At 40.7% G+C, this 27,991-nt stretch overlaps 1 protein-coding gene across 7 annotated transcripts; it reads right to left on the reverse strand.

Moving 5' to 3' along the window:
- On the reverse strand, window positions 1-27,513 carry ankhd1 (ankyrin repeat and KH domain containing 1). Of its 7 annotated transcripts, XM_041989524.1 has the most exons (40): window positions 27,063-27,513; window positions 23,773-23,926; window positions 16,307-16,463; window positions 16,010-16,172; window positions 15,703-15,850; window positions 15,390-15,623; window positions 15,159-15,253; window positions 14,540-14,701; window positions 13,936-14,017; window positions 13,534-13,725; window positions 13,298-13,407; window positions 13,114-13,201; window positions 12,685-12,812; window positions 12,430-12,573; window positions 12,216-12,318; window positions 11,845-12,107; window positions 11,417-11,704; window positions 10,914-11,337; window positions 10,675-10,814; window positions 10,461-10,572; window positions 10,020-10,165; window positions 9,783-9,925; window positions 8,254-8,467; window positions 7,914-8,089; window positions 7,489-7,651; window positions 7,309-7,404; window positions 7,091-7,207; window positions 5,868-6,036; window positions 5,557-5,753; window positions 5,390-5,432; window positions 5,071-5,200; window positions 4,830-4,982; window positions 4,487-4,636; window positions 2,271-3,822; window positions 1,951-2,140; window positions 1,650-1,775; window positions 1,282-1,533; window positions 996-1,180; window positions 743-910; window positions 1-627 (listed from the first exon to the last, which is right to left on the reverse strand). In XM_041989524.1, exons 1-40 carry the CDS (start codon window positions 27,339-27,341, stop codon window positions 568-570), a joined length of 7,896 nt encoding a protein of 2,631 aa, XP_041845458.1. In that variant the 5' UTR covers window positions 27,342-27,513; the 3' UTR covers window positions 1-567. The 7 variants fall into 7 exon arrangements, with proteins under 7 accessions (XP_041845458.1, XP_041845459.1, XP_041845457.1 ...); XM_041989525.1 differs by having other exon boundaries at window positions 996-1,177; window positions 5,071-5,432; window positions 14,540-14,695; window positions 16,010-16,157; XM_041989523.1 differs by having other exon boundaries at window positions 5,071-5,432; window positions 14,540-14,695; window positions 16,010-16,157.
- Window positions 27,514-27,991: the final 478 nt, after the last annotated feature.

Here is a 27,991-nt window from a genome sequence, read left to right on the forward strand (position 1 = left end):
TACTTTTCAATCTTTTTATTGAATATTAAGGTAAATATTTCACATTAATACAGGCTACATAAAGTAGAGCCACTATACGACATGAAATTTACTCATTTTAACCCTTTTTAGTATGTAAACAATTATACATGTATTTACCACTCTAAAAGGTTTTGATTTCTCTTTCTCTTTAGGTAATCATCATCATCTAGTTCTGGGCCAAGTTTAAATAGCTACTTCATGTTGAGCCCCCTGCAGCCCAAGAACGGTGTATGTGGGTTTAAGTCAAAAATCTCTAAACTACGCAGAGAATGGTTCCTGTTGAACAGGTGATCGCGCATGTTTGCCTCATCAGGATACTGATATCAGCTCTAGCCCAATTTCCTCCTTCCTTGTTTGAAATAGGCACATCAAAGAATGGCGTCAAGAGAACTTCCAATTCTTTAACCTCTGCTCTGCACTTTCACGTCTGTACTAAAGTTAACATGTTGTAGGTTTTTTTTTGTCTCAATCCGTCATATTCGTCAGTTGGTATAACATGTTTGCACTGTGGGTCATGCTGTTTGCATTTATTGTTGTGGACGCCATCTAGTTGACGTGGTTCAGGTGCACATTACCCACATGAGGTGCCCAGGTACCAGGCCACACCTGTAAGGCAAAGGATGAAGGAGGAATGTTTATGAGCAAGTGCAATAAAATATTGATTTTTACCAGATAATTAAGTGTGCACAAACCCTGAAAGTTTGGCTAAATTTAATTTTACCTGCTGTTGTGGGTCAGAGTTATCTGCATTATTTGGGACCACTTTGATGATTGGGCTCCATGCGGGGTCGCCTGCGTGCAAACCATTGTACATGGGACCCCCTGGACCCTCTGCCATGGGAGGATGAGGGGTCAACATGGTTCCTCCGTACATTGACATAGGCATCCCCTAAAGAAAAATAAGATGCAAGTGGTAAAACACAAACATAAGAGAAAAACGGGGTCAACTATCAACAGAGCAGTTGCTTAGTTACCTTTTGGAAGTCCATGTAACTGTTGGGCAAATGCTGGGGCTGATGGTAGCTGTTAGCAGGGTTTGCAATGCCTGTATCATCCTGCTCCATGGGCTGGTGCTGAGAGAAGGCCGACTGCTCTGCCTGCAGCTGTGGGTGCATCATGTGGCTGCTCATCAAAGGCTGGGACCAACCTGACATGGCTTCTGTAACAAGAACAGTGTTAGCTGAGTATCACAACTACTTAGACTGAAATGGCATTATGCAATGGATGGGTTAATTTAGCATTCCTTGAATTTGCCCTTACCGGAGGCACTGCCAACTCCAAATGACCAAATGCCACCCTGTCCAACAGATGCCGTGTAGCTGGTTGTGAGGAGAGGCGGGTTGACTGAACCAGTCTGCCTGATCCTAGCCAACCGCTCTGTCCCGATGGGAGGGGGAACCTTCCGGTCCTGCTGTGAAGAGCTGCCTGGCTTTGGTTGGGGAGGAGGGGCTACAGCTGAGGTGGATAGGGCAGAGGATGAGACCGTGGGAGGAGGCGGGACGGGGGATTCACCTGGAGACAGAAGACAGTGTATCAAGAAAAGAGAGACACACCCAGAAAATCTAAGGCTTAAATATGACACCCCGCCCCCCCCAAAAAAAAAAATTGCAAGAAGTTTTGATTCTTACCTGATGTGGATGCACTCCATGGGTGAGGGGAAAAGTGCTGTCGGCTGAACGAGGGTGTGCCAACCCCTGTGTGACCGTGCAGATACACAGGGCTGCCAGAGATACTGGTGGCATAGCTGGTCAAAGCTGTGGGAACATAAAAACAGGTCTATGTTGAGCAAAACCGTATTCCAGCTAAGTTGTTGTCAAAGCTCCTTTTTGCATGCCTGGATTTATATTTTATCTTAAAAACTGAAGACTTGTCTCAGAAGTAACTGACACAGTTAAACAACAAAATGAAGATGAATTAAAAGAGTCATACCGATGGGGCTGTTGACTATCCTCTGAGAGGCAGAACGGTAGCCAGGGGCTTTGGAGCTGTCTGGAGGTGGTGCAGGAATCATATTCTCCATCTGGCCCATGCTCATGTAGGCTGGTGGGGCTGAGTATGACTGCTCTGGGGGTGATCGCGCAGGCAGATGACATGCACCCCATACCTGACTGTTTCCCACCTGTAGGTCAAGCATTGTACAAAACTGTTCAAAACCAAAATATGAACTGAGAAGTGGTCTTGTCATCTCTAACATGTCTAAATGTAAATGTGAAGTTCACGATGGTTCTGTGAAAAGTACTTAAACTCACCTGGTTATTGTTATCAAAGATGCTGCTGAAATTGAAGAGACCTGCAGGACCAAAGTTGGGGGGTATCTGCTGAGGCTTGCCCGCACCGGCGACATGCTGCATCTGAGAACCGTTTATTATTCCCAGATTTGCAGAGACCTGAATGGAGCCTGGAGCCTGGGCTTGGGCTTGTGGGGGCACACTTGTCGGCTGGGATGTCTGATTTTGGGTCTGTTTTGGAGGTTCTTGCTGTGGACTGAAGGGTACAAACACAGACTGCTGTTGCTGCTGTTGCGTCTGCTGCTGTTGTTGCGTCTGCTGCTCTGGATGGGAATAGTAAGGCCCTGTTGGCTGCATACGATGGGAGACTCTGGGTGCAGGGGCTGAGAAATGGGGAACAGTGTTGTTGGGATGTGCAACATTGTGTGAGAAAACAGGAGGGGATACTGAGGGAAGATGGGAACTGGACTGTGGGTTGAGAAGGGGTGGAGGAGCTTCTGTAGATGGTAGAGATGAGGGAGGGGGTGGTAACTGCTGTCGAGACTCTGCCTTAGCTGGTAAAGCCATGGCAGGTGAAGGGAAACCCACAGAGTTGATACTCTCGCTGACAGACACAGGCTGGTTCTCTACCGGTGGAGACGGCTTGTCTTTTCCAGCAGGGGCAACGGTACTGGGCTCTGTTTTAGTCGGCTGGATAGGAGGCTGAGAAATGGGTCCGACTGGCTGCTGAGAGGCATTAGCTGTAGTGGAATTGTGATGTGCAGGAGAACCTGTACCCCGCCCTGCATTAGTGCTGCTAGAAGCATTTGCAGCAGACACAGGTGTGACACCCGTAGGTTTGGGATCAGGGGCGAAGAGCTGTTTTCTGACAGAAGAAGGCGTTGGGACGCTTGTTTGAGGATTATATGGAGTGGGATTAGGGGTATGAGGCGAAACTGCAGCTGCAGATGTATTAGGCGCACTGGTGGTCGTGGTCTTGGTGGTTGTAACTGGCGTTCCTGAGCTGGCCGTGCTGATGTGCTCACTACTAGTTGAGTTGGGCCTAGCCTGGGCGCCAGTGCTACTGGTTCCTCCGTTGTGTTTGGGGGAGCTGTTAGCACTGCCAGGACTCACAGGGCGCACAGGAAATGGACCCCAGGTGGTAGCAGCTGGAGAGAAGGTGCCACCAAACTGTGCCATGGGTAGACGAGGGTGTCTGATTTGGTGCATGGTCTGAGCAGCCAGCAGAGCTAGCTGAGGGTGAGCGTATGCCAGGGGCAGAGAAACTGGGAAAGGCTGTCTGACATTCGATGACAGCCCCTTCCCGATCTTTCCCCCAGCTTGAGAGGACAATGAAGACGTGGATGAGGAGGGCTGGAACGAAACACCTGTAGATGTTACCAATGAGCTTAGAGCCTTTGGGCCAGTGGTTGAACCACTGGTGGCCCCTGTAGTACTGGGGAAGGAAGCTGATGTTTTAGAGCCAGGGGGTCTGATGTGATTCCGAGGAATCAGATCCTCAAGCTCTTTGGCTGGGTCTTGGATTAGTGCATTGATCAGCTGGACTGCATACCTTGTAGACTCTGTGCCTCCCCTGAAATCAGACAGTAAAATTCATTCAGAGCAGGTTCATGTCTAATCAAATCATAAGAAAATTGTTCCCTCTGATAAAAGTAAATATGAACTCTCTCACCCAACAGCTTTAGACCTCATATTTAAACTGATAGATGGAGCTTACACAAACCACAGCTGATGGTCCTCAATTTTGAGATTACAACGGACAATTAAATCTCAGCTTTTCTAGTGGTTGGTATTGCTTACAGTTATTTAAACTATTGTTCAATTTTTCTTTTGTGATTCTGATGTTACAGTGAGCTGAACATGTCTTAAGCACAAGTAGTAGAAAATGTGCTCGTCAAAAATTTGTATCAGGAAAAAAAAAAGCATTATTTCAAAGGCTGTATATTATTAAATGCACTAATTCAACAACTTTCTATCTTCCACAGGTAGGAGTGTAAATTATTTTATGTAAACCATTTTTTTCTCTTTTGCAGTTAAGTTTTTAAATAATAACAAGTATGCCGATTAGATGATAGAATGTCAGAGTGCAAAGTTTAACATGTGTTTAGCAGTTGCATTTTGACTTTAAACCTAAAAATTCTTTTAGAAAAAGGTTTTCCACATAAAAAAAAATGTTTCATATATTTTCTACTACAGTTGCAATTGCATGTGCGCTCCACCAGAGGGTATAATTTTACCTAATGGTGATCATTCTCTCTCCGTTCTTGTCCTTCTGTTTGTCCACGTCAATGTGAGCTCCTGTCACATCTTGGATGGCTGTGATGTTGCAGCCCCCTCGACCCATGATCCGAGACACAACGGAGGCTGGCACAGACAGCTTCTTTGATCTTTTAAAGAAACAGCGATATGTTTGTGCTTAAATGTGTAATGCAGTAGTCATGCTTTCTATTTTGTTGATGCATAATGCACTCAAACACACAAATCAAATAGGAGATTCTGCATCCATGCATTGCATATATGCACAAATTTTACAAAACAAAGTAAGATCTTTCTGAAATGTTTGCATGAGTTTTGACTGACCTTCTGACCACTTCTTTCCAACCTTCTTCTCTTTTCTGATTTCTCTTTGGACTTGTGAGGCTGAGTTTACTGTTGGGCGAGGTGACGGGAAGAGCCATGGTCTTGAATGGAGAAGGCAAAGAGTTGGCGGTGGAGTCGCTTGCATCTGGAGCTCTGTGACAAATCAGACAGGATGGCATAAGGTAAAGACTTGATCTGCAATTTATGATTAACAGAGCAAAACATAAAACTTAAAGCTTACTTTTGCATTGGCTTTGAGATGGAGACTGTGACCTTATTGTCCAATTTGGCCTCACACTGTGACTGAGGACAGTGTCTCTTCTCTGGCCCGGACAGGAGTGCCTGGGACAACGCTGCTCCTGAGGAGGGGACTGAAGAGGAAGAGGAGGAAGAAGAGGAGGAGGAGGAGGCGGAGGTGGAGGAAGTGAGGTCAGGGAGGTAGTTGAGCTCCTGACTCTTTCCCCCACTGCTGCTGCTCTCACTGGCACAGTCGGTGCTATCCAAGGGGTCAGAATCGCTGTTGCCACCCGTCACTCCCCCACCCCCACCCCGTGGCTCACCGTGGATCTTGTTCTTGTCAGCCTTGTGCTGCGCTAATGCAACCTAGAAAATAATTTAAAAAAAAAAAAAGTCACATATCAGGAGAATATATATACTGACAATTTCACAGGATCAAATTCCCTGTAATATTTTAGGTCAGACGGAGTGTAGAAACGGTTGTGCTCACCTGCGGATCCTGTAATATGATAGGTTCATTGGGCGCCGAATCCTTGGTCTTGTTCTTTTTGTTCTTGCGATTCGTGCTTGGGGTAGTAGCCACACTTCGCTTCTTACCAAAAGCTGTAGTGAAAGTGGTGGAGGTGGCAGATATACCAATGGTGGTGGTGGTGGTTGCACTTGGCGGCTCGATAGGAACCTCTGTTTCTGGAAGAAAAAATAAATAGATTTTAAAAAAATATAATCAACTGATAAACAAACTCAAGTTTTCTAACTTCCTGGTGGTGAAGGAAGGTGTTGTTAGTAACAGTAAAATGTTACCTTCAGCTGAATCCTCCTTCTGCTCTTGCATATCCGAGGACTCCTCCTTGGTCTTCTGCCCCTCCTCTTCCTCTAGCTTCCTCTTCTGTTCCTCTTTCTTCTTCTTGCGCTTCTCCTTCCTCTTCTCCCTCTTAGCAGCCAGTGCCTGCTTTTTGCTCTCCTCCCGAGACTGTTGGGACAAAAAAAGATTTATATACAAAGATGTTTCCTGAAATCTGTGTATTGTGTTCAGAACAATTTAACATCCCAGAACTACATTTGGGCTGATACAGATATTTGCATCTGACATACTCGCCGATCCTGCCAAAAGTAAGGGGATCAGTATCAGCGAGTATTTGTCTAAACACCATCCGAGTCCACGGAAACAGAATTATAATTCTTTTTTCCTGCCCTGCCCCACCAACACAGACACAGTAAGTTACACAATCTTGAGTGATGATTGTTTTGAGTGGGTAGGCAGAGAAGCAGCTACAAGGGAGTCACTGTTGTGCTAACATTTAGCATTAGCGTTATGTTAGCAATTTGGCATTATTACTTGTTAGGGAATCCCACTAAAAAAAACAGCGACATGCCGAATATGCACGGGTGAAGTTTAGGGAGGTAGCACAAATGCCACCAAATTTTATATCCTGCACCCTTATAAAGTTTTTGGGTTGTCATCACGTGAAATAGCACAAGGAGTTTGTTGCCTTATAAATATAGTGCTGTAGCAACAACAAACGCTACCAAATGCTTTAAAAAAACATGAGGAATTCACAAAAGAAAGCCAGGAAGTCACAGCAATAACAAAGTTTTAGAATTTATTATTTCGAATGACCAGCTTTAATCCGTTGAGGAAAACGTTCAGTACAAGTCCAATTTCAAGGTTTTTTTTTTTTTTTAAAATAGAAACTCTGAGTTTATCTATGCAATAATTTAAAAAGTTCTGTGGCAATCATTGTTTTCATGTAGTAATAAAACAAATGTTTTTTAATTTTTATATATATATATATATATATATATATATATATATATATATATATATATATATATATAAATAAATGTACCAGGCCTATGAACAATATAAATATAATTTATTTAAATTATAAATTTAAATTTTATAAATTATAATATTTGTACTCGGTATCGGCAGATACCTAATCCCCAGCTATCAGAATCGGTATCGTACAGACAAAAAAGATGGCATCGGAACATCCCTACCCAAAACACAGCAATAACATTACCTTCTCCAAGTCTAGCTCCTTAAGGAGAATGCTAGCATTCTTGTTGGCTTCAGCTGCCTGCTGGTCTTTTGCTTTGACAATGGTCTCCATACATTGGTGACACTTCTTCAACAGCTCCTGCAAGGAACACCTGGAGTTATAGCTCTGCTTACATCTTGATCACATCTGTTTAGTCAAAAGCTGCAGTAATAATGCCTGAAGAGGAAATCAATATTTACCTTGTCAGCGATGGTGGCAATATATCTCATGCACTCAATATCTGATGGGAACTGGTTGACCTCCTTCACAAGATACTGTACCACCTTCACATGGCCCTAAAATGCAAGTTCATTTGTTAGCAACATAAGTTTGTTAAAGTACAGCATGACACACGCTCACAGGTTTATTGAAATGCACACCTTGCGAAAAGCAGCCATAAGTGGGGTAATTTTGCGGTTGTCTGCTGCATCTACATCAGCACTGGCATGCACCAGGAGCTGAACCACGTCAAAGTGACCGCCATTTGCTGCCAACCAGAGGGGAGTGTTCCCTTTCTTGTTACGTACATCAATATGAGCACCCCTAAAAAGACAGAAAGAATCATTGTTATAATCACAAAAAAGACACCAAGTTAAAGTCATTGGGAATTGGGCTGAAACTCTGGAAAATGTCTGGTTAAAACAAAAATCGCTAAATTGCTAAAAGCTGCTTAGAATTAAAAAGCACAATAATCCAAACAACCAGTAGTTCTAATTAAACAAGCAACACAATCTTCATCACCGAACCAACAGTTTAAAAGAACACCAACATAAGATTCTTCACATGGAAACCTAAAAGGCGTCACCTGTTAATAAGCAGCTCACAGAACTTGTAGTGCCCCTTATCGGCAGCAATGGTCAGGGCAGTGTCTCGGGATGAAGGAACAGGGGGAGCGTTGACATCAGCACCTTTGTCCAACAGGACTCGACCCACTTCTGCATAACCTCCTGAGGCTGCTTCCATCAGAGGAGTGAGACCAGTCTGGTTGAACGAGGAATTGGTTAGCAAAATGGTCAGTGGATAAATCAACAAAAGGACCAGAATACTGACTGTATTTGTTTAAAAAGGTAAGAAATATTAATTTCAAATAAAGTCAAGTGGAAAGCAACCTGCCTTAACATATATTGATATAAAAGACAATTCACCTTAGCACGGTGCTCGACATTGGCCTTGCGATCTAGTAGCAGACTGACAACCTCAGCCCGCCCCTGAAAGCAGGCTAGGGTCAGAGCTGTGTTTCTGTTGGTCTCAATCTGTGCGTTGATGTCAGAGCCCATATCCAACAACAACTTCACCGCCGGCACGTGGCCATTCATAGCTGCCAGCATCAGAGGAGAGATTCCCAGCTTACTGCCAGTCCTGTTGAAGTAAATACATTTTTTAGAGACCAAAATGCAACAAACTGTTCTGCATCCAGAAGCATTAGATGAATAGAATAGGTGTATTCCTCAGGGCTAAATAAAGAGGGTGGCAATTTTTATTAAATCACTGATCATTTGTCTTGGTTTCAGTAAATATTTTATTACAAGTCTTAAAATGCATGTTTTGCTTTCCATAAGTCTTGGTTTTGAAGTTACAGCCATAAAAGCCATTCATGGTTTCTGCACCCACTTGTTGCAATCCTTGTGTGGTGTAAATTATGTCATCATCATTAGTCCACAAGGGTCCACTGGGTCTTTCTGTGGAAAACTGCATGGAGCCCAAACTGTTTTTAATTAAGTTGACTTTGCAGAGGAGCATAATGGAGGAGAGACTGTGGAAGAATCAGGAGTTCACACCTCTACAATATACTGACAGATTACATGCCTAAGTTTGGAAAGCTCTGGTGCAGCTGACCCAAGGTAGCATATATAGGACCGCATGTATGTGTAGAACTATGCTGCTAACAGGGAGTCCATGAGATGCATGGGGATTCTTTACAGAAATGCTGTTGGGTAACAAAACAAACAAAAAAAAAAAAATAAAAATCCAAGTCACAACCAGAAAATTATTCTTGACTTCTGCACTAAAATAATAAGAATAAAAAAATGTTTCCTTGCAATTATCATTGAAGTGAAAAAGCAAGTTTTCCACATTACAGGAAAGAAGAAAATAAAAAACTGGACTAGAAAAATCAGGGTTCCAATGTCATGGAATAAAGAAAATTCTCACAAAGAGAAATAAAGTCCTCCCAGGAGGATGACTACAGGATGAGCATGGGGCTACTTTTATACAATCCAATTATGCTGAAGCCGAAAGCACGTTTTGCTGTTTTTTTTTTTTTTTTTTTAAATTAAAGTATACCTAGTTTTCTCTGGAGATAACCGTGTCATTGCCTGTCCTGTCATGTTGAGCTTCTACTATGCACCTAATTCTAGTGGTGGTCAGGTGATACTTAGGTGTAAAGTCTGTACAGCTTTGTTCCAACTAGTTTCCAAGTATCTATGCAGGCATGATCTCATCATTGTTTCTTGCTGCACTAAAAAACCTTTGGCACAAGTTCAAGAATATCCAGTGTTTAGAAATCAACTCATCAAGGTCAGTTTTTATTTCCTGATTAAATTTTACAGGATTGTTTTAAAAAATATATTTTGCCTGCATTGAAGCAGGTTTTTAAATTGTGTTATTTTATTATTTAAACTGAACCAAATATGAGAGGACATGGTCAGTGTTTACTGAGATTCTTGTCACTAACCTGGAGTTGATCTCAGCTCCAGCATTTAGGAGTATCTTGATGATGTTGACATATCCTCCAGATGCAGCTAGACTAAGAGGGGTGTAGTCTGAAACATTGCGATGTTCCTTATTGGCTCCCCTCAGCAGCAGCAACTCCACAACCTGTTTTCAGAAGTTACAGAACATTACTGAGGCCAGGAAACATGGAAATGCAATCTCATTATTGTGATATTTTATTGAAGGATGTTATGCTGACCTCTTGGCGTCCCCCAGAGCAGGCCAGGGAGAGGGGCGTGTCTTTGGTTCTCTCTGACTGAGCCTCAATGTCACCCCCTTTGTCAAGAAGCACCTCAACCACTCCTACATGTCCAGCAGTGGCAGCCAGGATCAAAGGAGTAAAACCTGTGAAGAAGACAGGGAAGACAGATGTTACTTTATATTATTAGTATATCCATATATCCACTATATATAAAAAAATTAAAAAATTCCTTCTGGGATAAATAAAGCATTTCTTTCTTTTTCATTTTCATTCATTTAATTTAAATACAACTCAAATCTCCTAGCAGTCCATAACAGATAGATAAATAAATGCTTTATTCATCCCCATAGGGGAAATTCAGAGTTAAAATTTTTGAACAAAATGAATGCCATCATTAGCCCATTTTTTATGTCCATCTTATTCTCCTTTTTTCTATACCTTTTTTATCCCTGTGCTCAATGTTGGCTCCCCGTGCAATCAGGACAGACACAAGCTCCTCGTGTCCTCCTGCACATGCCAGCGTTAGTGCTGTGTCATGATTACTCTCTGTCTGTGGGGAAAAGATGAAAGAGTAAATTACTTTGTACATACATTCACATTCACTTACATTTACTTTACAGATGTGTCATGTTAAGCCAGCTTTTCGTCTTACATGTGCATCTATGTCAACGGAAGGGTAGAGGGGCAGGACTGAAGGGGGCGAGGCAATGCTTGTGGGCGTCTGTGCAGGTGGCTGGGACAGTGGTGTGGGTGATGTTGTAGTGTTCATCAGGGGCACACGGTTGCTCACAGCTGCAACAGAGAGAAAAGAATTAATTTATTCAAACATAGGGTTGCGGCAGTCTTAAAGTCACATAAAATAAAGGTATCTCCCAACAGATTTGAACTTACCCGCCATGATGTCATCCAGTGTCTCTGTGAGCGTCTGTGCAGGTGTAGCTACCATGAGCCCATCTGGAGCCTGCTGAGGTATCATTCCTGGGCCTAACCCAGCTAGCTGTTGAGCCTGACCCTGTTGCGACTGGCCCAGCATCTGCTGCCCCACCAATACCCTCTGCAGCTCTGGGCTGGTACTTCCTGGGTAGTCTGCAGGGTTGTAGTCCGGCAGAGGTTGGATGGGGAAGAAGGCGGCCTGAAGAGGTGGAGGAGGAGGCTGAGGTTGGCTCTGTGGCGAAGGAGGAAGAGGAGGCTGCTGTGGCAGCTGTGGCCCATCCCTGGAGAGGATCATGCCCACCTGAGGAAGTTTGGTATAATCATCCTCCTCCCCGTCGGCTTCTTCTTCTGAACCGTCCTCTTCGTCGTCATCATCCTCATCCTGAAAATACACAGACATTAGCGCCAATCTCTCACAAGTGTAAAATTACTATTAAAAGGCTAATGAAGACAAACAATACCTCCTCCCCTTCCTCTCCCGGCTGCTCATCTTGTTCACCATCTTTGTTGGCCTCTTCATCAGTGTCAGAGCCAGTGTGTACGTGACCACTAGATGTGATGGGGAGGAGCCCTGGAGTTGTCGTCGTACTCCCAGGCCCCGGGCCTGGACCTTGGCTCTGTCCTGCCTCCTGCTCTTCCTTTAAGCCCTTTGCCTCCATGTATTCTTTGGTGAACTGTTGCTGTGTTTTCAGCTGCAGCTGGCGCTCCACCTTCTGCAGCTCCTTTAAGATTTTCTTCTTCTTCTGTACCTAAACAAACAACAGTCATATCCTTGTTTGACTAACCTCTGATTCCTCTGATGTTTTATTTGCAAAACGCATGTAAAGTACTGTCCATCTTATTTAAGCCCCAAAATGAGTGCAGGCTGTAAGTGGACGATGGAATATACCTGCTCCTCCCGGCTCTTCTTCAGCTCCTCAATCTTGTCTTTGGTGAGCGGCTCCCCCTGAATGAGCTCTAGCGACTGCAGCTGAGCCTTCTCAATAGCGCTAATTCTCTGGCCCAGCTCATTCAATTTTCCCTCTGTTTCCTCCACAATGCATTCTAGAGGCTGGCACAAGTGGAAGGGTGGTAGAGGCTCTGCATCAGGTCCCCGGCCTACTGAGCTAGGTACGCCGGTTTGAAGGGCTGCCTGTCTTTGTTTAGACACGCCTTCATTAAAAGAGAGAAAAAAATTAAAGTTTCAGTTGGTTAATGATATAATGAATCTTTATTTTGTGGCCATATCAACTGGGAATTAGAGCTTGTAGCAAAATTTACCTTTACTGGAGACGGGTGGGGGTGTAACGATGTTTGAAGGGGCCCTGTCAGGCTCCTGAGGGGGCACTACCATGGCGAGAGCTTGGAATGGGACACGAGGAACCTTTCATGACAGAGGATACATTAGGGTTAAGTAACTGACAACGGATATGTCTTGAGAAGAGATCATTTTTTATCATAATAAAAAAAAAAAAAGACATTTTGAAGTATATACCTGAGAGGCATCTTGCGATGGGGGTGTGAGCTGGGAAAGGTCAGGGGCTGGGACAGATAGAATGTTGTTGGGGTAATCCAACAGATAGGACACCACATTAGTGTGGCCACCCTTAGCAGCTTCTATCAACATGGTTGAACCATCCTACAAAGAGAGAAAACTCGTTTTCATCATGTATTACTTTTAAACAAAAGTTAAGTAACTACATTTGGGAAAAAAAAAATGCAAAGGGTGTATCAAGACTGAGGTAATTACTTTGAGTCTGTGCGTAGGATCTGCCCCATGTGCCAACAGCAACTCCACCACAGCCAGATGCCCTCCAGCACAGGCTAGGGACACCACTGTGTGATCGTTATTGGCAGTAGCTCTGTTCACATTAGCACCTAAACAAGTAAATGAAACAGATTAACAAAATGGACATGCTGTTTACGAAATTAGTAAGAAAAAAAAACTTTTTACATGCAATCTAATATAGGCTAAACCTTTATTGGTTAAACAGGGCAAATATACTGTAAAAATTGCAGTATATTTGCCCTGTTTTTCCCTTTCTTTTTTTTTATCTTAATAATAATTTACATCTTCATACACAAAGATAACAAATTCACTTTTAGTAAGTAAGGTTAAAACAAATCTCCAAATAAGGGCTTATGTATTAGTTAAACTGAGCAGCTACTCAAAACACACCTTTGCTGATAAGAAACTGCACTGTACAGAGATGTCCTGCCCTTGCTGCCTTCATCAGGGGCGTCCGCCCTCCTTCAGACTCATGTTCCTATAAAACAATTACATTCGTAGAGTTCCTCAACATTTACACAATACACGATTTGTATTAAGAATCCTGACCATAGATACTGAAGACATGACATACCAAGTTCGCTCCAGCCTGCAGCAATACATCTGCCACATCAGTGTGTCCATTCTCACATGCATACGTCAATGCTGTGTCACCTGTTGCTGTGGTGGCATGAACGTTTGCCCCTGAATGGCAAAAGAGATCAGGATTGTAAGCACGTATATACAAGTATGGCATCTTTAATGCAGATAAATCTCCCATTCATATCTTTGTTCTGAGATCTGCAGCCTCTTGTCTTTTTCCTTGCTCACCTGCAGCCAAGAGATATTTCACCAACTCCAGATGGCCTTCCTGTGCAGCTTCCATTAGAGGAGTAGAGCAGCCTAACTCAATGTCAGCGCCAGCCTTTATGAGGAAGTCAGCTACTTCCAAGAAGCCGCCACAACATGCTAGAGTCAAAGCAGTCTCCTGGGTCTCTTCTGTCTGAGCATTGATGTTAGCACCTGGACAACAGAAAAAAAGGTAAGAAGAGGCAGTTTGCTTTAAAAAAAAAAAAGGGTAAAAACACAATGGCTGCATTCCCTTTCAGGTTCTTGACCTTTAATCTTTAAAAACAGCAGACAATCATTTAAAGTCAAACAAGTGTAAAATATTCAGAGGACTGCCATCTGACATCAAGTCTGTTTTTCAGATGTAGGAACAAATCTCCCCACCTTGAGCCAGCAGCAGTGCTACCATCTCTTCGTGGCCTTCTCTTGCTGCCTCCATGAGGGGGGTGTAGCCTTCATCATTAACCTGGACAAAAACAGAGGCATTTACAGACTGTGATAAAGAAAACACAGGTGAGTATGACTCATGGAAAGACAAATACGTGCTGTGGAAATCCAACTGACTGGTGCTCATTCACTCTCACCGGAGCAAGAATATTTTCCACGTCTTCAGAAAATGTCAATTTTAAAAATGATCATAACTTTTCATTTTCTCATTTACTCTAACTTGAGTCAATCCCAAAGGTAAGACTGTGGTTGGCAGTTTTTTTTTCAAATATGTTAAACAGCCATAATTTGAACTCCCATTTTGGAAAACTGTACAACAAAGGCTTTAAACTGGTATATGGTTCAGTGCACAGTGACAGCAGTAAGGGCAGTGTGACAGCAGTTAATCACCGAAAAGAAAACCAACAACAGTTACATAATTCATATTTACTGTTGCAGATTCAGAAAGATAACCATGTATTCCTGTTCTGCATTTTTTTGTTCTGTATCTCTTGTACATTTCCTTTCCCAAACTAGTGTTGGTATTCAGATGTTTACATACCTCCTCCAAATTAGCACCTCTCTCTATGAGCAAGGCTGCCAGCTCCACGTGTCCTCCACAAGCTGCAAGGGTAAGGGGCGACTCAAAGGAGTCAGCTGGCATGTTGACCTGCGCACCGCTGTCCAACAGGAGCCGCGCCACCTCCACATGGCCGTCCTGGGACAGCGAGACACACGGAGAAGTAGAGATAAGCACCTGAGCAAATCTATGGTATGACTTACTGATTAAGCTCAAATATGGTCTGTTTACGTCTGACTTAAAATTATTATATAATTTAAAATAAAATATGACTAGTATATGAGGATTTAAATCTTATTATTACAGAGTATCAATATTTAATATTTTAGATTATACAAATAATTTTCCTTGAAGAATTGATAAACTTAATTTTGTATTTGTTTAATTATCTTTATTATATTTGGTCTAAAATATAACTAAGTGCAAAAATTAATTAATCTTGAGGGAGGAATTAAAAATCATTATGATGGTGATCATTAAAACAGAAATTGTTTAAATTTTACTAAAGCATTACTTATTTTTAAAGAAAATGGTAAATATGACATTAAGTTTAAAAAAAGAAGAAAAAAAAAGAAAAAAGAAGCTTGGATCAGATGCTTACCATGCAAGCCTCCATCAGCGCTGTGTGCATCTCATCTGTTTTATGTTCCTGGTCTGCCCCGGCCTCCAACAGAAAGCGCACCATATCCAGGTGACCTACAGAAAACACAGAAACAAAAATGTATTTTAAAGTGATAAAAAGTTTAGGAAAAACTGTACAGAGAATGTTACATGGCCCACAAATGTGGTAAATAAATTTATTCTGTACGCAGACATCATTTTAGACACTGACCTTTGTAGCAGGCTAATGTGAGGGCGCTCTCCTTGAACTCATTGGAGTGTGTGTTGATGCCAGCACCGTACTCTAAGAGCACCCTGGCCACCTCAACGTGGCCAGCACTGGCTGCCTCCATGAGGGGTGTGTGTCCGTTCTCATTGTGATCCTCAATGTTTGCACCCTCTTTTAGCAGCACCTTCACCACATCCACGAAGCCCCCAGCACATGCGTATGTTAAAGCTGTGTTACCTGGAAGATAGGAGCATGTTTAATCTAACACACAAATGGGAAGCAAAATTAACTATTACAATAAGAAATAAAGGTTTACCTGTAGAGGACTGTGCATTAACATCTGCCCCGTGGACCAGAAGGAGTTTGACAATGTCAACATAACCTCCGCTGGCAGCAGCCATAAGTGGCGTTATGTCCCCCTTAATGCCCCGGTCCTCCACGTTGGCATGCATCGCTAATAACACCTAAGGATGAAAAATAATGAAAAATGTGGTTAAGAAATTCACAGGAAAAACTATTTTTAATGGTGAAATTAAATCAGACAGTGATTCTATTATGGCATTGTGTTTTATGTTTTGAAGAAAAAAATAAGCCAAATCATATTCTACTCATCATCTCTGCACCTGTGCAAGTTCATAGTAGCCAGCTGAGCAGGCGAGGCACAGCAGGCTCTCCCCTTCTTCTGTGTGTTCATTGACGCTCCGTCCCTCATCCAGCAATTTGCGTACAGCGTTGACATCCCCATCTGAACACGCTTCTGCTAAACTACGGCTGAAAATAACCAAACTGCTACAATTACTGCCACTGTGACAGGTGAACAACACATACGCCTCACATATGCAAGCACACACAAAACACACTGCATATGGAGCTGAGATTTGAAAGGTGGGGGATTGTTAAATAAAGTATGGGATACATACTTGTCAGCTTGGCCGGCATTGAGTGTGTTTTCAGCTCTCATGCGGGTCAGGGCAGCTGCTGCCTCGTCCAGGGCACAGCTCACTGATGACGTCAGTCGGCGTAGCACCTCGGGGTCTGCAAAAGCTTTACCATCGGCAGTGGACAGTTTACCGATGCCTGCCGAACACCAAGAAGGCAGAGGTGCATAGGGCAAGGCAAACCAAAGGGGGCATAACCACACCAGACCAGATGAAGAAGCAAGTCCAGTCCAGCCAATCCAATCCAGGGTTAGTAGCAGCATACACAGAAGGGGGGAGGAGAGGACCAGAAAAAACACACACACACACACAAGCATTTGTTAATATGGCTTAATACATCCTGTCACTACTTTTAATGCACATTCTAAGATTGAGAGATTTTTTTCAGAGGTAGTAAAACTACAAACACTGAGCAAAAAAACTATTGTTTATATGAGCTCTGGTGTGTCTAGAGCTATAAAGAATGTAGTGAAGGAGGTACTAAGTTATACACACTAGTCAAAATAGGTTCAGGCTGTTACAACACGAAAAGAAAAACGTCATATTTTCTATGAATTACTGGTGACCAAGAAACAGAATGTTGGAGGAAAAGAAAACGGGTCAAAAGTGAAAAACAATTATGAAGAAAATCTGTCTGTGGTTGTGTTTGCTATCAAAGAGAAGAATAAGCAAAGAAAAAGCATGAGAGACAAGAGCATGCAGGAAGACAAAGAAATGTTTTTCTCATTACCTATTTTGAAAGATTGCTCTAGTATGAATAAGGACGATTTTTAAATGAACAAGCCATTTGGGCTTATGTGTGCAAAAAGGGTAGTGTACATTTACAGGTGTGTGAAAATGAATGAAGAGAGGCCAAAGATTGGAAAAAAAAAAAAGGTTTTTGGCTTTGAACTTTTCTGCCTCAGCTCAACATAACCATTAGCCAGACAAATGTGAGCCTTCGGTCCTTGAGGTCCTGTGTTTTTACCGCTTAGACTGTGACTCGGGCTAAACTTAGCATGTCTCACCAACCAAGATTTCACAACTCTCCCCAAGGCACAGGGGAATAGGTTGACTGAGTTGATAATTATTAGTATTACTGTATCAACAATAAAGCAAGAACTTTAATGAACAAAGATTGGAAATTCACGTCAAAAAATACCTCAGATGAAACAGAAATCAGCATAGGGGGATTTATTATTCCCAACATTTCTGAAAATGAACAACTAAGCCTAAAAATTACTCATAAAAATGACTTGCATGTATATAAGTAAAGCTTAATGAACATAGCGCTCATGGAAGTCAAGGCAATGAACGTGTACTGAACATATTTTTGTTTTGCCTCAAGTAGTTAGTGGCTACCCACTGATGTGTGTACACCCAAAGCCCAACAAAGGCTAAATGTAATCACAGTTAACATTTTATCCAAGTTGTTGTTTAAAACATCCACCAGTATTTAAAATGAGACAAAAAAAGGACATTACAGCATGTAATGTCAGAACAATGAGTTCCTGCCCAGTGGAGAGAAACATGGGAATATCAGAATTTACTGACAATTTTTCTGCCGCTCATAAGTTTTTAATGGAAATTAGTTATTTTTCAAAATGACGACAAAGTATTATTGACTCCCTGGCTTATGTTTATGCACAATACAAAGTCCATAGGCAGCTGTTCCTGCTCTGCTCCACCCAAAACTACCTGCCATGTTGACACAAACAACATGTTCCTCAATCTAGTTGCACTATGATAAAAAAATAATAATAATAATAATTAAAAAAAAAAAAAAAAGGTTAGACAGGTGCATTGGACAAACGGTCATTTGCACAAACAGAACTTTCAAGCAATCAACTTCACAACTAGTAATAAAACCAAGGTGGTAAGTCCCAGCTGTAGCACTGAATAATATTGCAGCTGTGAGCCTTGGATATGATTTCATAGTCAGTTTAGTCACATTTTACACTGATGAATAAACTGTACCGGAATTGGTCTAAAAGCCCAGCTAACCTTGAAAGACGTACTTATAAAATATAATTTACTGGTAAAAGTCACAGTTCTTAAAAATTCTGAACAGTTAATCAGATTTACATTCATCTGTCTTAGAACCGACATCTTGCTTTGCTTGACGTTATTGTCTTCTCTTTCTTCTTGCTCTTTTACTGTCACTTGTTTAGTCTTCATATGAACTACTGTCTCTTCAGTTTTTTTGTTTTTTTTTTAAATTGCACTACTTTGTTGCTCTGCTACATTTCCATTGTTTTAAATTTTGTTTACTAGGACAGTAAATATGCCAGGTCCTTCGTCCGTCAATTTAAAAAAGTCTACTGTATGCCGTCTGTGCAATGAGGCCTTAAGAGTAGTCCCTGAAAAGCAAATATTGGAATTTGACCTACAAAAAACTAAAAGAAAAAGTAGCACTTATTGTAAACCTTGGACTGGCAAAGTCATAGACTAACTTCTCTCTACTCACAGTCTTAACAGTCCAATAAAAAACTTGTTAGTGTTACATGAGAGCAGTAGCCAAAATAACAAACAAAGCTTTTAATATAAAAAAACTAACAGCTTTTCAACAAGTTGCAGGTCTGCCTATCAAAGAGCTGAAAAGTGTGGTTTATTCAAGAGGGAAATCTAAAAGTTTGCCTTTTCCAGACTGTACAAGAGGATGTCCCTGCTGTCACAACAATAAACAGGCAGACTTGAATTGCAGCATGCAAACGACATACCTGCTAAATGCAATGTATAATATACACAGAGGGTGGTTGACTTTTTGTCATTATGCAGCTAAATCTTCCCCAGCCAAATATTTAATGCCATATTAATGTTTAAAATATTGATGACCGAACTTTAATGCTCAATAGTAAAATATTTAACCTTTAAAATAGACATATAAACATGTATCAGTTTCTGCAGTACCACTAATACAAAGAAATAAACACTCAGATCACCAAGATGGTACACATATACTAAATGTGTGTGTAAGCAGTATGTCAAAGCACTGGAAATCAATTTGACTATATATCCCTGTCACAACGGGATATGTAAAACAGTGGAAAACTAGTTTTGACAATGCTATTGTTCTCAATCGTGACACCCAGTAAGTCCAGTATAACATGCAGTAGAATGACAATGTGATGTGTCTCCTGAGCGAATGCGGGTTGAAAGATTATTTGAACACTGTAGCAGCCAAATCATCATATGATTACCTAAAGAAAGTCAATGCAAGGATGTTCTTATATTAACTGGATGCTTAACATAACAGTTTACTGACATTTTTGTAGAATTCACATGTTAATATCAATGCTTATATTGAATTTTTTATTAGGTAAGTCTAGTCTCTCTAAGGTGCGCCTCACCCCAGTTCATGATACCTTATATTTAGAGGAAATTGCTTTATAGTAAATATATTTGTTTCTCCAATAATATCACATATAGTGGTATAAATACAACATCCAACAACACTGCCCTCTCCACATTTCAAAGTAGCAGGATTTTCTTTAGAATATAAATTTAGCATAGTTTGCCACACAGTAAACTTTCTTTAAAATGGATTCCACTCCAGAGACAAAAGAAGTGGATAATTAGCTGTAAACTACAATACCTGTGCCCATTATCAAGTGATCGTTGGTTCTAACTTTGCATGATGTAAAACATCCTGGATGTATTTTAGAAAATAACTTTTTGTATTATGAACCAATTTTAATGCAAGTATTTTCCATAGTATTCCAACATCTCTCAGTATCACTTTTAAACAACTTTTCAAAGTTTATCTTGTATATATGAACTCTGTTAAAAACAAATAAAACAATTCTTCAATATCTTAAATGTAATTTTTGTGTTGTAAAAAGTTAACTGAGAATCCTAACAATTCGGCATTGCACCACATATGTTCACCATTTTCACAGGTCAACATTACATATAAATTTATGAGACCTCCTATAAGATATATTAAATAAATTGCAAAAGAGGGCACCAGTATCACTGTGATGGGGAGTTGTGACTGAAGGCGCTGGAGCTGGGGAGCATGTCTACTGGAAAACAGTTCAACCAGATACCGGTTTCAACCACACTTGCAAACACACCAGTTTCTTTTCCAGAAATATACACTTGCACTCTGACCCCTTTGTTTTTTAATCATTTATTTATGCTGTAGATTTTATTTCAAATCAAACTTGTCCTAAACAATGATCTGAATACGTAGTCACTGCTTTTTCACCGTTTAAAAATAATTCAATTTAATTTCAAGAGTTCATCTACAGCTTCAGTCAGCAGGTGTGCATGAACTTATTAGACAAATTTGGCATCCTCAGAGTCAGTGTGAAGAATATTACTGTAATTAAACTTGCCTTGATACAGCTAAATTTTAAAGAACACAGCTATGTACAAAAACACTAATGTAGTGGTTTACAAAATCAGTGTCCACTTTATAAGACACCTGAATAGCACAGACAAGAATGACAGTTTTAAAATGATTGCTGTGATATTTTTTAATCAGTTTTAGCACTGCACTCAACATTTGTTGTACTGGAACCCTTCACTAACACCCCATCCCACGTAGAAGCGTAAGTAAAGAGCAAGCCAAAACCTAACTCTTTGAAAATGTTAGACATTGTAAAAGGACATGGATCATTATATTTTCAGTGTTGGTTTCTAGTGTTGTCTATCATTATTTATTTTTACATTTCCATTAACACCACTTTGGAAATTTCCTTTATCAGAGGACATCTATATTAACTAATACAAAGGAAAGATAATAGCCTGGGTCACATTAGTACAGCAAGTTGTAACAGTAGCCTTTATTAATTATGCACATGTGACCTGTCTTGCAGCTTACATGTGTTGTAATTAAGTCTGTGGGGCATGGCATTCTTAATCATTTTTTAAAGTGTTTGATAAATCCAAAGAGGAATCTAAATTAAATACACAGGAATTTTATTTAATCTATCGTTTATAGAAGAAACTAAATGTAAAGATGTTTAGCCTAATGACCCATACTGATCAGATGCTTATTTTTATTTGTCCACCTATGTAAATATAATAATCCTAAAGTACAACACAATCTCAAGTATGACAGTTTGCCTTGAAAATGTCCAGTTTTTGCTCAGCAGTTTTAACATTAATTATTAATAACTACGTCTTTTAACTGCAAAGAAAAAGCTGAACACTTTGTAAAATGTACAGGCTTTTGTTTATTTGATACCTGCTGAGGTTGGCATCCAGCACCCACCCTTGTGTGAGCTCTTTGTATCTCCTGATAGGATAATAAGTCAAGGTATTTTAATCTTTGCCAAGTCAACCATCATTTGCAAAGTTGTTTCTGAGACAGGCAAAAACAACCTAAAACAAACCAAGAGTGGCAATGAAAACCCAGGTCATGATTCCATTCTCTTGTCAATTATCATTAAGAACGTGTAGTGAATTAATTATGAGTAAGCCTGATGACAGTTCTTGATGGATGACCATTGGAATGCATAATTGCCAGCAGATGAGTCAGTTGACAATGGTTTGTATTAGACTTAGCACTGACCACTGTTCTCAGCCACACTTCAACTCACACACTGAATGATGCCCCTCTGTTGTCCACCAGCAACAGGCAACACAGAAGACAGAAGGCCTATTTCACAACTGCAGCAAGGCCAGATCTTGTGGCTTATCCAGCAGATCATCACACAGGCTGGTTGTTAAATCCTTTTTATGCTGTAGTAATGCCTGTTGGTGTCTTCTAAACCATTTTAAAATACCTTGAATTAACATTAAAACAATCTATGTAAAGATCAAGATGAAGGCAGCTAAAGTCTTTATAAACAAAAACATCCGTTTTTTTTACAATGGCTGCTACAAACTACACCTTAAATGGTTTTCTGTATTCTGCAGGTGTGTTAACATTTGTGTCTCAAGACTTCTAAAACCTAACTCAATTCTCTAAATGATGAAAATACTCATGTTAAACGTTCATAATAAAGCAGCATAACAATTCCTTTTTTTGTTAGTTTGGTTGTGTAATTAAGAAAAGAAGATTGGAAATTAAACAATGACATGACTGTAGCTATAAAGGTTTAGTTCCATAACTCAGCCTTCATTTCAGGTATTTGCACCCACATTCAATCATCAGTGTGCAAACATTTACTCTTTTCGGTTTCACAATTTTATGGCTCTAAAATATATTTGAAAAAAGAAAAACCATCCCACCAATACACTTAGCTGTGAATCTTTCATAGTAATCAACTGTCTGAAGTCTGCAGACAACAGATGACAACGGCATCTTCCCTGGCGATGGCCTTGACAAGCCTAGTATTTGGCCACTTTGCTCATGATGAGCATGAAAAGAGGCTCTCCAAATGCTCTTGCCAAAATCATTACCTTCAAAACACTTCAGTCTGCTGATATATGAAAAATGTTTAGCAGACCTAACAAATCAATGACTCTTAATAACCTTAAATTCAATTCATATTGTAAACAATGTAACAGATTTTAAGAAAACAGATTATGTAAGTTACCCCCTTGTCTAGTAGGACTAACCTGGGAGAAAGGGGACTAGAATGAGATTAGCCATTAGCCGTTCAACACAAGCTCTGAGCATGCTGTGGAGGCTCAAGCATGTTCCAGCGTTAATCTGCATGGTAATGTTCACAGCCCCAAACGAGGCCAGGACACCCGGCCCACTGGATTAATCTATACAGACCTTCTTAAATAGAGATTACAAGTTCTAATTAAACAAATTTATCCAAAACACATTCAAACTATTTGTCGATATGATACCAACAGAACTAGAAGGTTTTCGTAATGACAGTGTCAGCCATGGGCCTTTGACAACATAAGGCCTCTAGTTTTCTAAGGACTGTGTATATGTGTGTGTGTGTGTGTGTGTGTGTGTGTGTGTATGTGTGTGTGTGTGTGTGTGTGTGGTGGTTGGGGTGAGGCATCTCTGGCTGCTATAGTGACCCACTACATAACTTTCTGACCTTAAAACTCCACATTTCAGACTCGTTTGATGGCACAGTGACATCCATTATGTGCATTTCTGGATCCGTCCCATGCAGATCCAGAAACTGCACTATACAACTTTTTTTTTTTTTCTCTCTCTCTTAATCCGGGTTGTCTTGTGACACTTTGTGCACCGCATCATACACTAGAAAACAGAAATACACTGGCCGTTTTGAAAGCGCAACATGGCTGATTCAGCAAAGAAACGCAAGAAGACGACAGCAAAAGAAAGAGAGAAAGGGACAAGACAAGAGTCAAGATGAGACTTTTACTAGCTGGAAAGAGCTCACAGTACAGGTAGTTTGGAAGATAGATGCAGAATTAGCCCTTGATAGGGGGTGCACCGCTGAGAAAACTGCAAAAGTTCTGTAATGCGTCTTGAAAGCATATCTCAAAAGGTTATATAAAAATGGGTGTGGTTAGTGAGGCACCATTTCAACTCCAAATTAACAGCAGTTTGGTCTTAAACAGAGTTAAGACAGCAATCATACCTGCTGCTTCCAGTAGAGCTTCAAGTCGGGCCTGTGTCTCTGGATCAACAGTCCTCAAATCAACTCCATCTGTGGCGCTGGACAAAAGCAACTCTGACGCTGTCTTCATAATGGGGTTATCCAGGTCCTCCTGGTCCAAAATGAATGATTCCACCTGAGAGAGAGACAGAGAGAAAAGGGTCAGAGAATCATTTTTATTCCTTTGCCTGCTTTAAAAGCCAACTTAAAAACCATTTGATGTAACTCTATTTGACAAGCAAGATAATATTTATAAAGCAGGAGACCTGGGCCAAGTTAAACGGTCATCAATATATGGCTCACTGCTTGAAAAATATAATTAGCAAGAGAAATACTGACAATACAGCCCTTAATACAAACAAGTATAGCTTACATTATTGTCTATGTTACCAGTAATAAATGTGGAACACAAATACATCACCTACAAAAAGACCAGGCATGTGGCTCTTGTTTATTTAGGATTTCTGTCAGCAGAGCGAAAGCAAAGAGGTGCACAGGGATAACAGAGTAAGGCAGCATTATGGTGAGGAAAATATAACCTCTGCACACACAGAGAATCAGCTAAGAGTTAGCTGCACAACTGAGGCGCCATAGACTCATACCTGCGCTTTGGCACATTTGGTTGTCATGTACTGCAGTTCAGATAGCTTATTCAGAAAAATAAACATAAATGAGTGCATATAACAAACCTAATAAAAACACTTTATTTACAACCAAATTCAGTGTAAGTGTGTGAAGTGTAAAATTGTATTCCGTGATTTGTGACTAAAAATGCAAACTCTAATATTTTCTAATATAAACTGCAACAACACATACATTTTGTGTAGCTGCATTATTATGAAAATACAACAGTATGTTCATCCACTGGCTCACATACTTCTTTCTTAATAAACATTTCAAATTTTTTGATCAATGTTTGAGTTGCAAAACCAAATCATGACTAAAAAACAAGAGAAACACACCCATTAACATGACTTGTTTACATTTTGCCAGGTTTAGGGTAATAACTGGATATTTGTGTTCATAGTTGTGGAAATTCCATGACACATATTTGTGCACAGGTGGATTAAATCTCACAGCTAGTCTCATAACTTCATCCAATATTTCTACATAATACTGCCACTACACTAATCTAAGAGATTAGATCATCTGCACAGAGGCCAAATTAAAATTTCAGGTAATTTATTTGTAATACCAACTTTTATTTTTCTGTGCACAAACTAAACTTTTTAATAACTGTTTTGTTGGTTTTCATCTTTAGGGAGATACTGACCCCTTATACTGAAGACTGATTCAAACATTATTCATTCTTATGATCTGTACAAGGTGATCATTAGTCTTATACTGTACAAACATTGCAAATAGCCTGAACAAACAAACTGCCTTGGAGGTGCGACTCTAAAATAAGAAGAGCTGGATGAATCACAAAAACCTGTGATTAAACAGTTTTCAACCCAGCTTGTTCTGAAAGTTAAAGAAGTAACAACAATATCTCTGGGTTTCCTTAAATAAACTACAGCAGGCTCTCAGGGTCTAGCCCAGAGAACCTGTTCTGGAAGAGAGTAAACGTTCAACAATTAGGAGGAATTCAGCTATACCCTAGGACCACAGGGTACAACAGCACATGGGAGCTGTAGTTCCACAAAGGCCTTTATAATCAACAATGGATAACAGTCTTCACTATTAATGAACTACAGTTCCCAGAGTGTTGGTATCCACAGAGCTGGAAAGGCCTAGAATGGCATCTGCTTAATCCTGGGGCTCAGATTTTAGCTACTGCCCAGAGAACCAAGTTCACCACTGGAGTGAAACACCAAAACAAATGCTCCTTATCTGCCTTATACCATACTGGCTGAGAGAGAAAAACATGGGCGAAGAGGCCATATGTTTGTAGTCAGATTCAAATGGTTGCCTTAGGTATAACAGACGAAATCTGTTTTTTTTTTTCCTTTCTCAGTTACAAGGTTGATGCTCAAACAAAAACAGCCAGATTACATTGACAGCGGTGTCAGCTGACATCCTTACTTGACTGTCATGACTGCAGTGTTTCAGCCTGATAATCCTTGGGTCAGTTGTTAGTAAAGTATAGTAGAGACAGCTCAACAGGTTAAGTCCAATGGTCAGGTGCTGACACTTCCCACAACACATAACTAGATAACAGTATTTCTTCTAAACAACACTTTATGGTATAATCTACATGTCAAAATACAGAACTTTAATAGATTTCTTCAAATCATATCTTTTCCACCTAACACTCTAACAACTTATATTTGTGGATCTAATATGTTAAAATCAATGGTAAATGATAATAATTTGGCCAGGAAGTCGAATATCCTAAGCCACCCTGCTCACATTAACCAAGGCATGGAATAATAAAACATGACATGGCACTTGTTGACTTGCATTTCCCCCATTTGTTTTTACAAAATCCCCCTAAAGGTGAAGTAGCATATTAAATTTGTGCTGAGGAAACAAATCTTATTTAAACTGTAAACCTCCACTGATTACAAACACGTCGACAGTTTAACTGAGATGAGGAGATGCCATCACACCTGTCCCCGTGTGTGACATGGAAAGTTGGACACTTAACATGAATTCAAGCTGCTCTCCAATTTGACGACAAATCAAGTTGACAGTGGTGGCGGTCAGAGAACTGACCGACGCTAAAGATAAAGAATTAAAAAAATAAAACCTGCTTATTAAGCAGAACCCAATGTGGACAATTCGAGCTGTTCTGTTTCAACAAACATAATCTAAACGAATAGAAAAGTTAGCTATGGGAGGATCGGAGTTAATTTACATGATTTGAAAAAGTGACGTAATTGCACCACAACTGTGAAATGGCAGGTATTAGCTAGCCATATAGGTCCGTGGGTTTGTGGACATCTTCCATTTGCTATGGCCGGAAAGCTGTTGGAAGACTGCGAACTTGTGATGGGTGTTGCGAGACGACAGCACCAAACGAGGCCGTCGTCGCTTCCACCCGAACTAGGCCGTGGGCACAGCCTGCGCTGCATAAATAAAACATTTCAGCCGGTTGGGGTGAATAACTGCCCTTGTCTCACCAAACATTGTCGACATCGAACTGTCCAGAAGCATTTGAACTGACAAGAGGTGATATTCCATTACAGTACCGGTTAATTTTACGTAATTTCAGCGGCCTGGGAGGGGGTGGTTGCCAAATGCTAGCTAATGCGTTAGCTAGCAGCCAGCTCGCGCTAGAAGAGGAATGTTCTCTGGTTAGGCTTAGCTAACTAGCTTAGCGTTGCTACCTCTGAAACCTCGTCTTCGTCGCTGCCGGATCCTGGACCCGATGAGAGGACGGCCGCGGCCGCTAGTTTGAAATCCAGTCTTTCTGCTGCAGGTCCGCCTGGTTCACCGTACAAACGTACTTTCTTTCCACCTACACCAATCCCAATGCCCCCTAGTCCGACTCCTCCTGGTGTCGCTCCTACCCCCATCCCTGCCACTGGGGAGCGAGGAGTCACCGAGTCAATCTCGTCCTCGAAGCCGTCCGTCAGCATTGCCGTCCCGGCTACTGCATCCTGCATACTTATGTTCACGATACGTGTGTTAACGAGCTAGTTGTTGACTTAAAAGTCCGTCCAGGTGCTATCTTTGAAGATATTTGTTTGATTTTACTTCAGGGAATCCAGAAACTCTCCCGAAGCGAGGGTTGAGGAGGATCTCTTTCCCCCAGCCATTAACTTTCTAACAACCTAACCCGATACGCACCGTTTCTCAGAAAGACCGCCTCTGTAAGGAATTCTCTCAACGCTATTGGGTTAGCCGGGAAAACTTCTGTTTTCAATTGGTTGAAATTTATGCTTGTCAAAATGAGACCACAACGTCATGTTAGGTTTACCAATATCACGAGGCTGTAGAACGAACGTCAAGACATGAGATGGTAGGCCAACTTAACTAGTTGTTAGTTTTAATAGTTTATTTAAACTTAGTTTGAGGAAAACATACCGAGAAAAACTACGTTGGAAGTGTATTTGTAGCTCATTTAAAATTTCAACTATTATTTAATGTGATTTTACATGACATAATGACTGTCAGTGTATTACTAACTAATTCCATGTGATGTTAAATATTACTATGCATCCATTAGATTAAATCTCGTTTTAAATTAGCTGCTGAAATATCTGCATTTATTTCACTGCAAATAAGCAAGTTAATCTGTTATTTATACTCAGAT

The sequence above is a fragment of the Melanotaenia boesemani genome, chromosome 7 (assembly GCF_017639745.1).
Source record: "Melanotaenia boesemani isolate fMelBoe1 chromosome 7, fMelBoe1.pri, whole genome shotgun sequence".
In the NCBI taxonomy this organism is placed as follows: Eukaryota; Metazoa; Chordata; class Actinopteri; order Atheriniformes; family Melanotaeniidae; genus Melanotaenia; species Melanotaenia boesemani.

Coding starts and splice junctions, on each gene's coding strand:
- ankhd1 (XM_041989519.1), bottom strand. CDS start 27,341: ATGCAGGATGCAGTAGCCGGGACGGCAATGCTGACGGACGGCTTCGAG. Junction 23,927..27,062: donor ACGAAGACGAGGTTTCAGAG/GTAGCAACGCTA, acceptor TCTCTCTCTCAG/GTGGAATCATTCATTTTGGA. Junction 3,823..4,486: donor GAGAGAATGATCACCATTAG/GTAAAATTATAC, acceptor GTCTGATTTCAG/GGGAGGCACAGAGTCTACAA.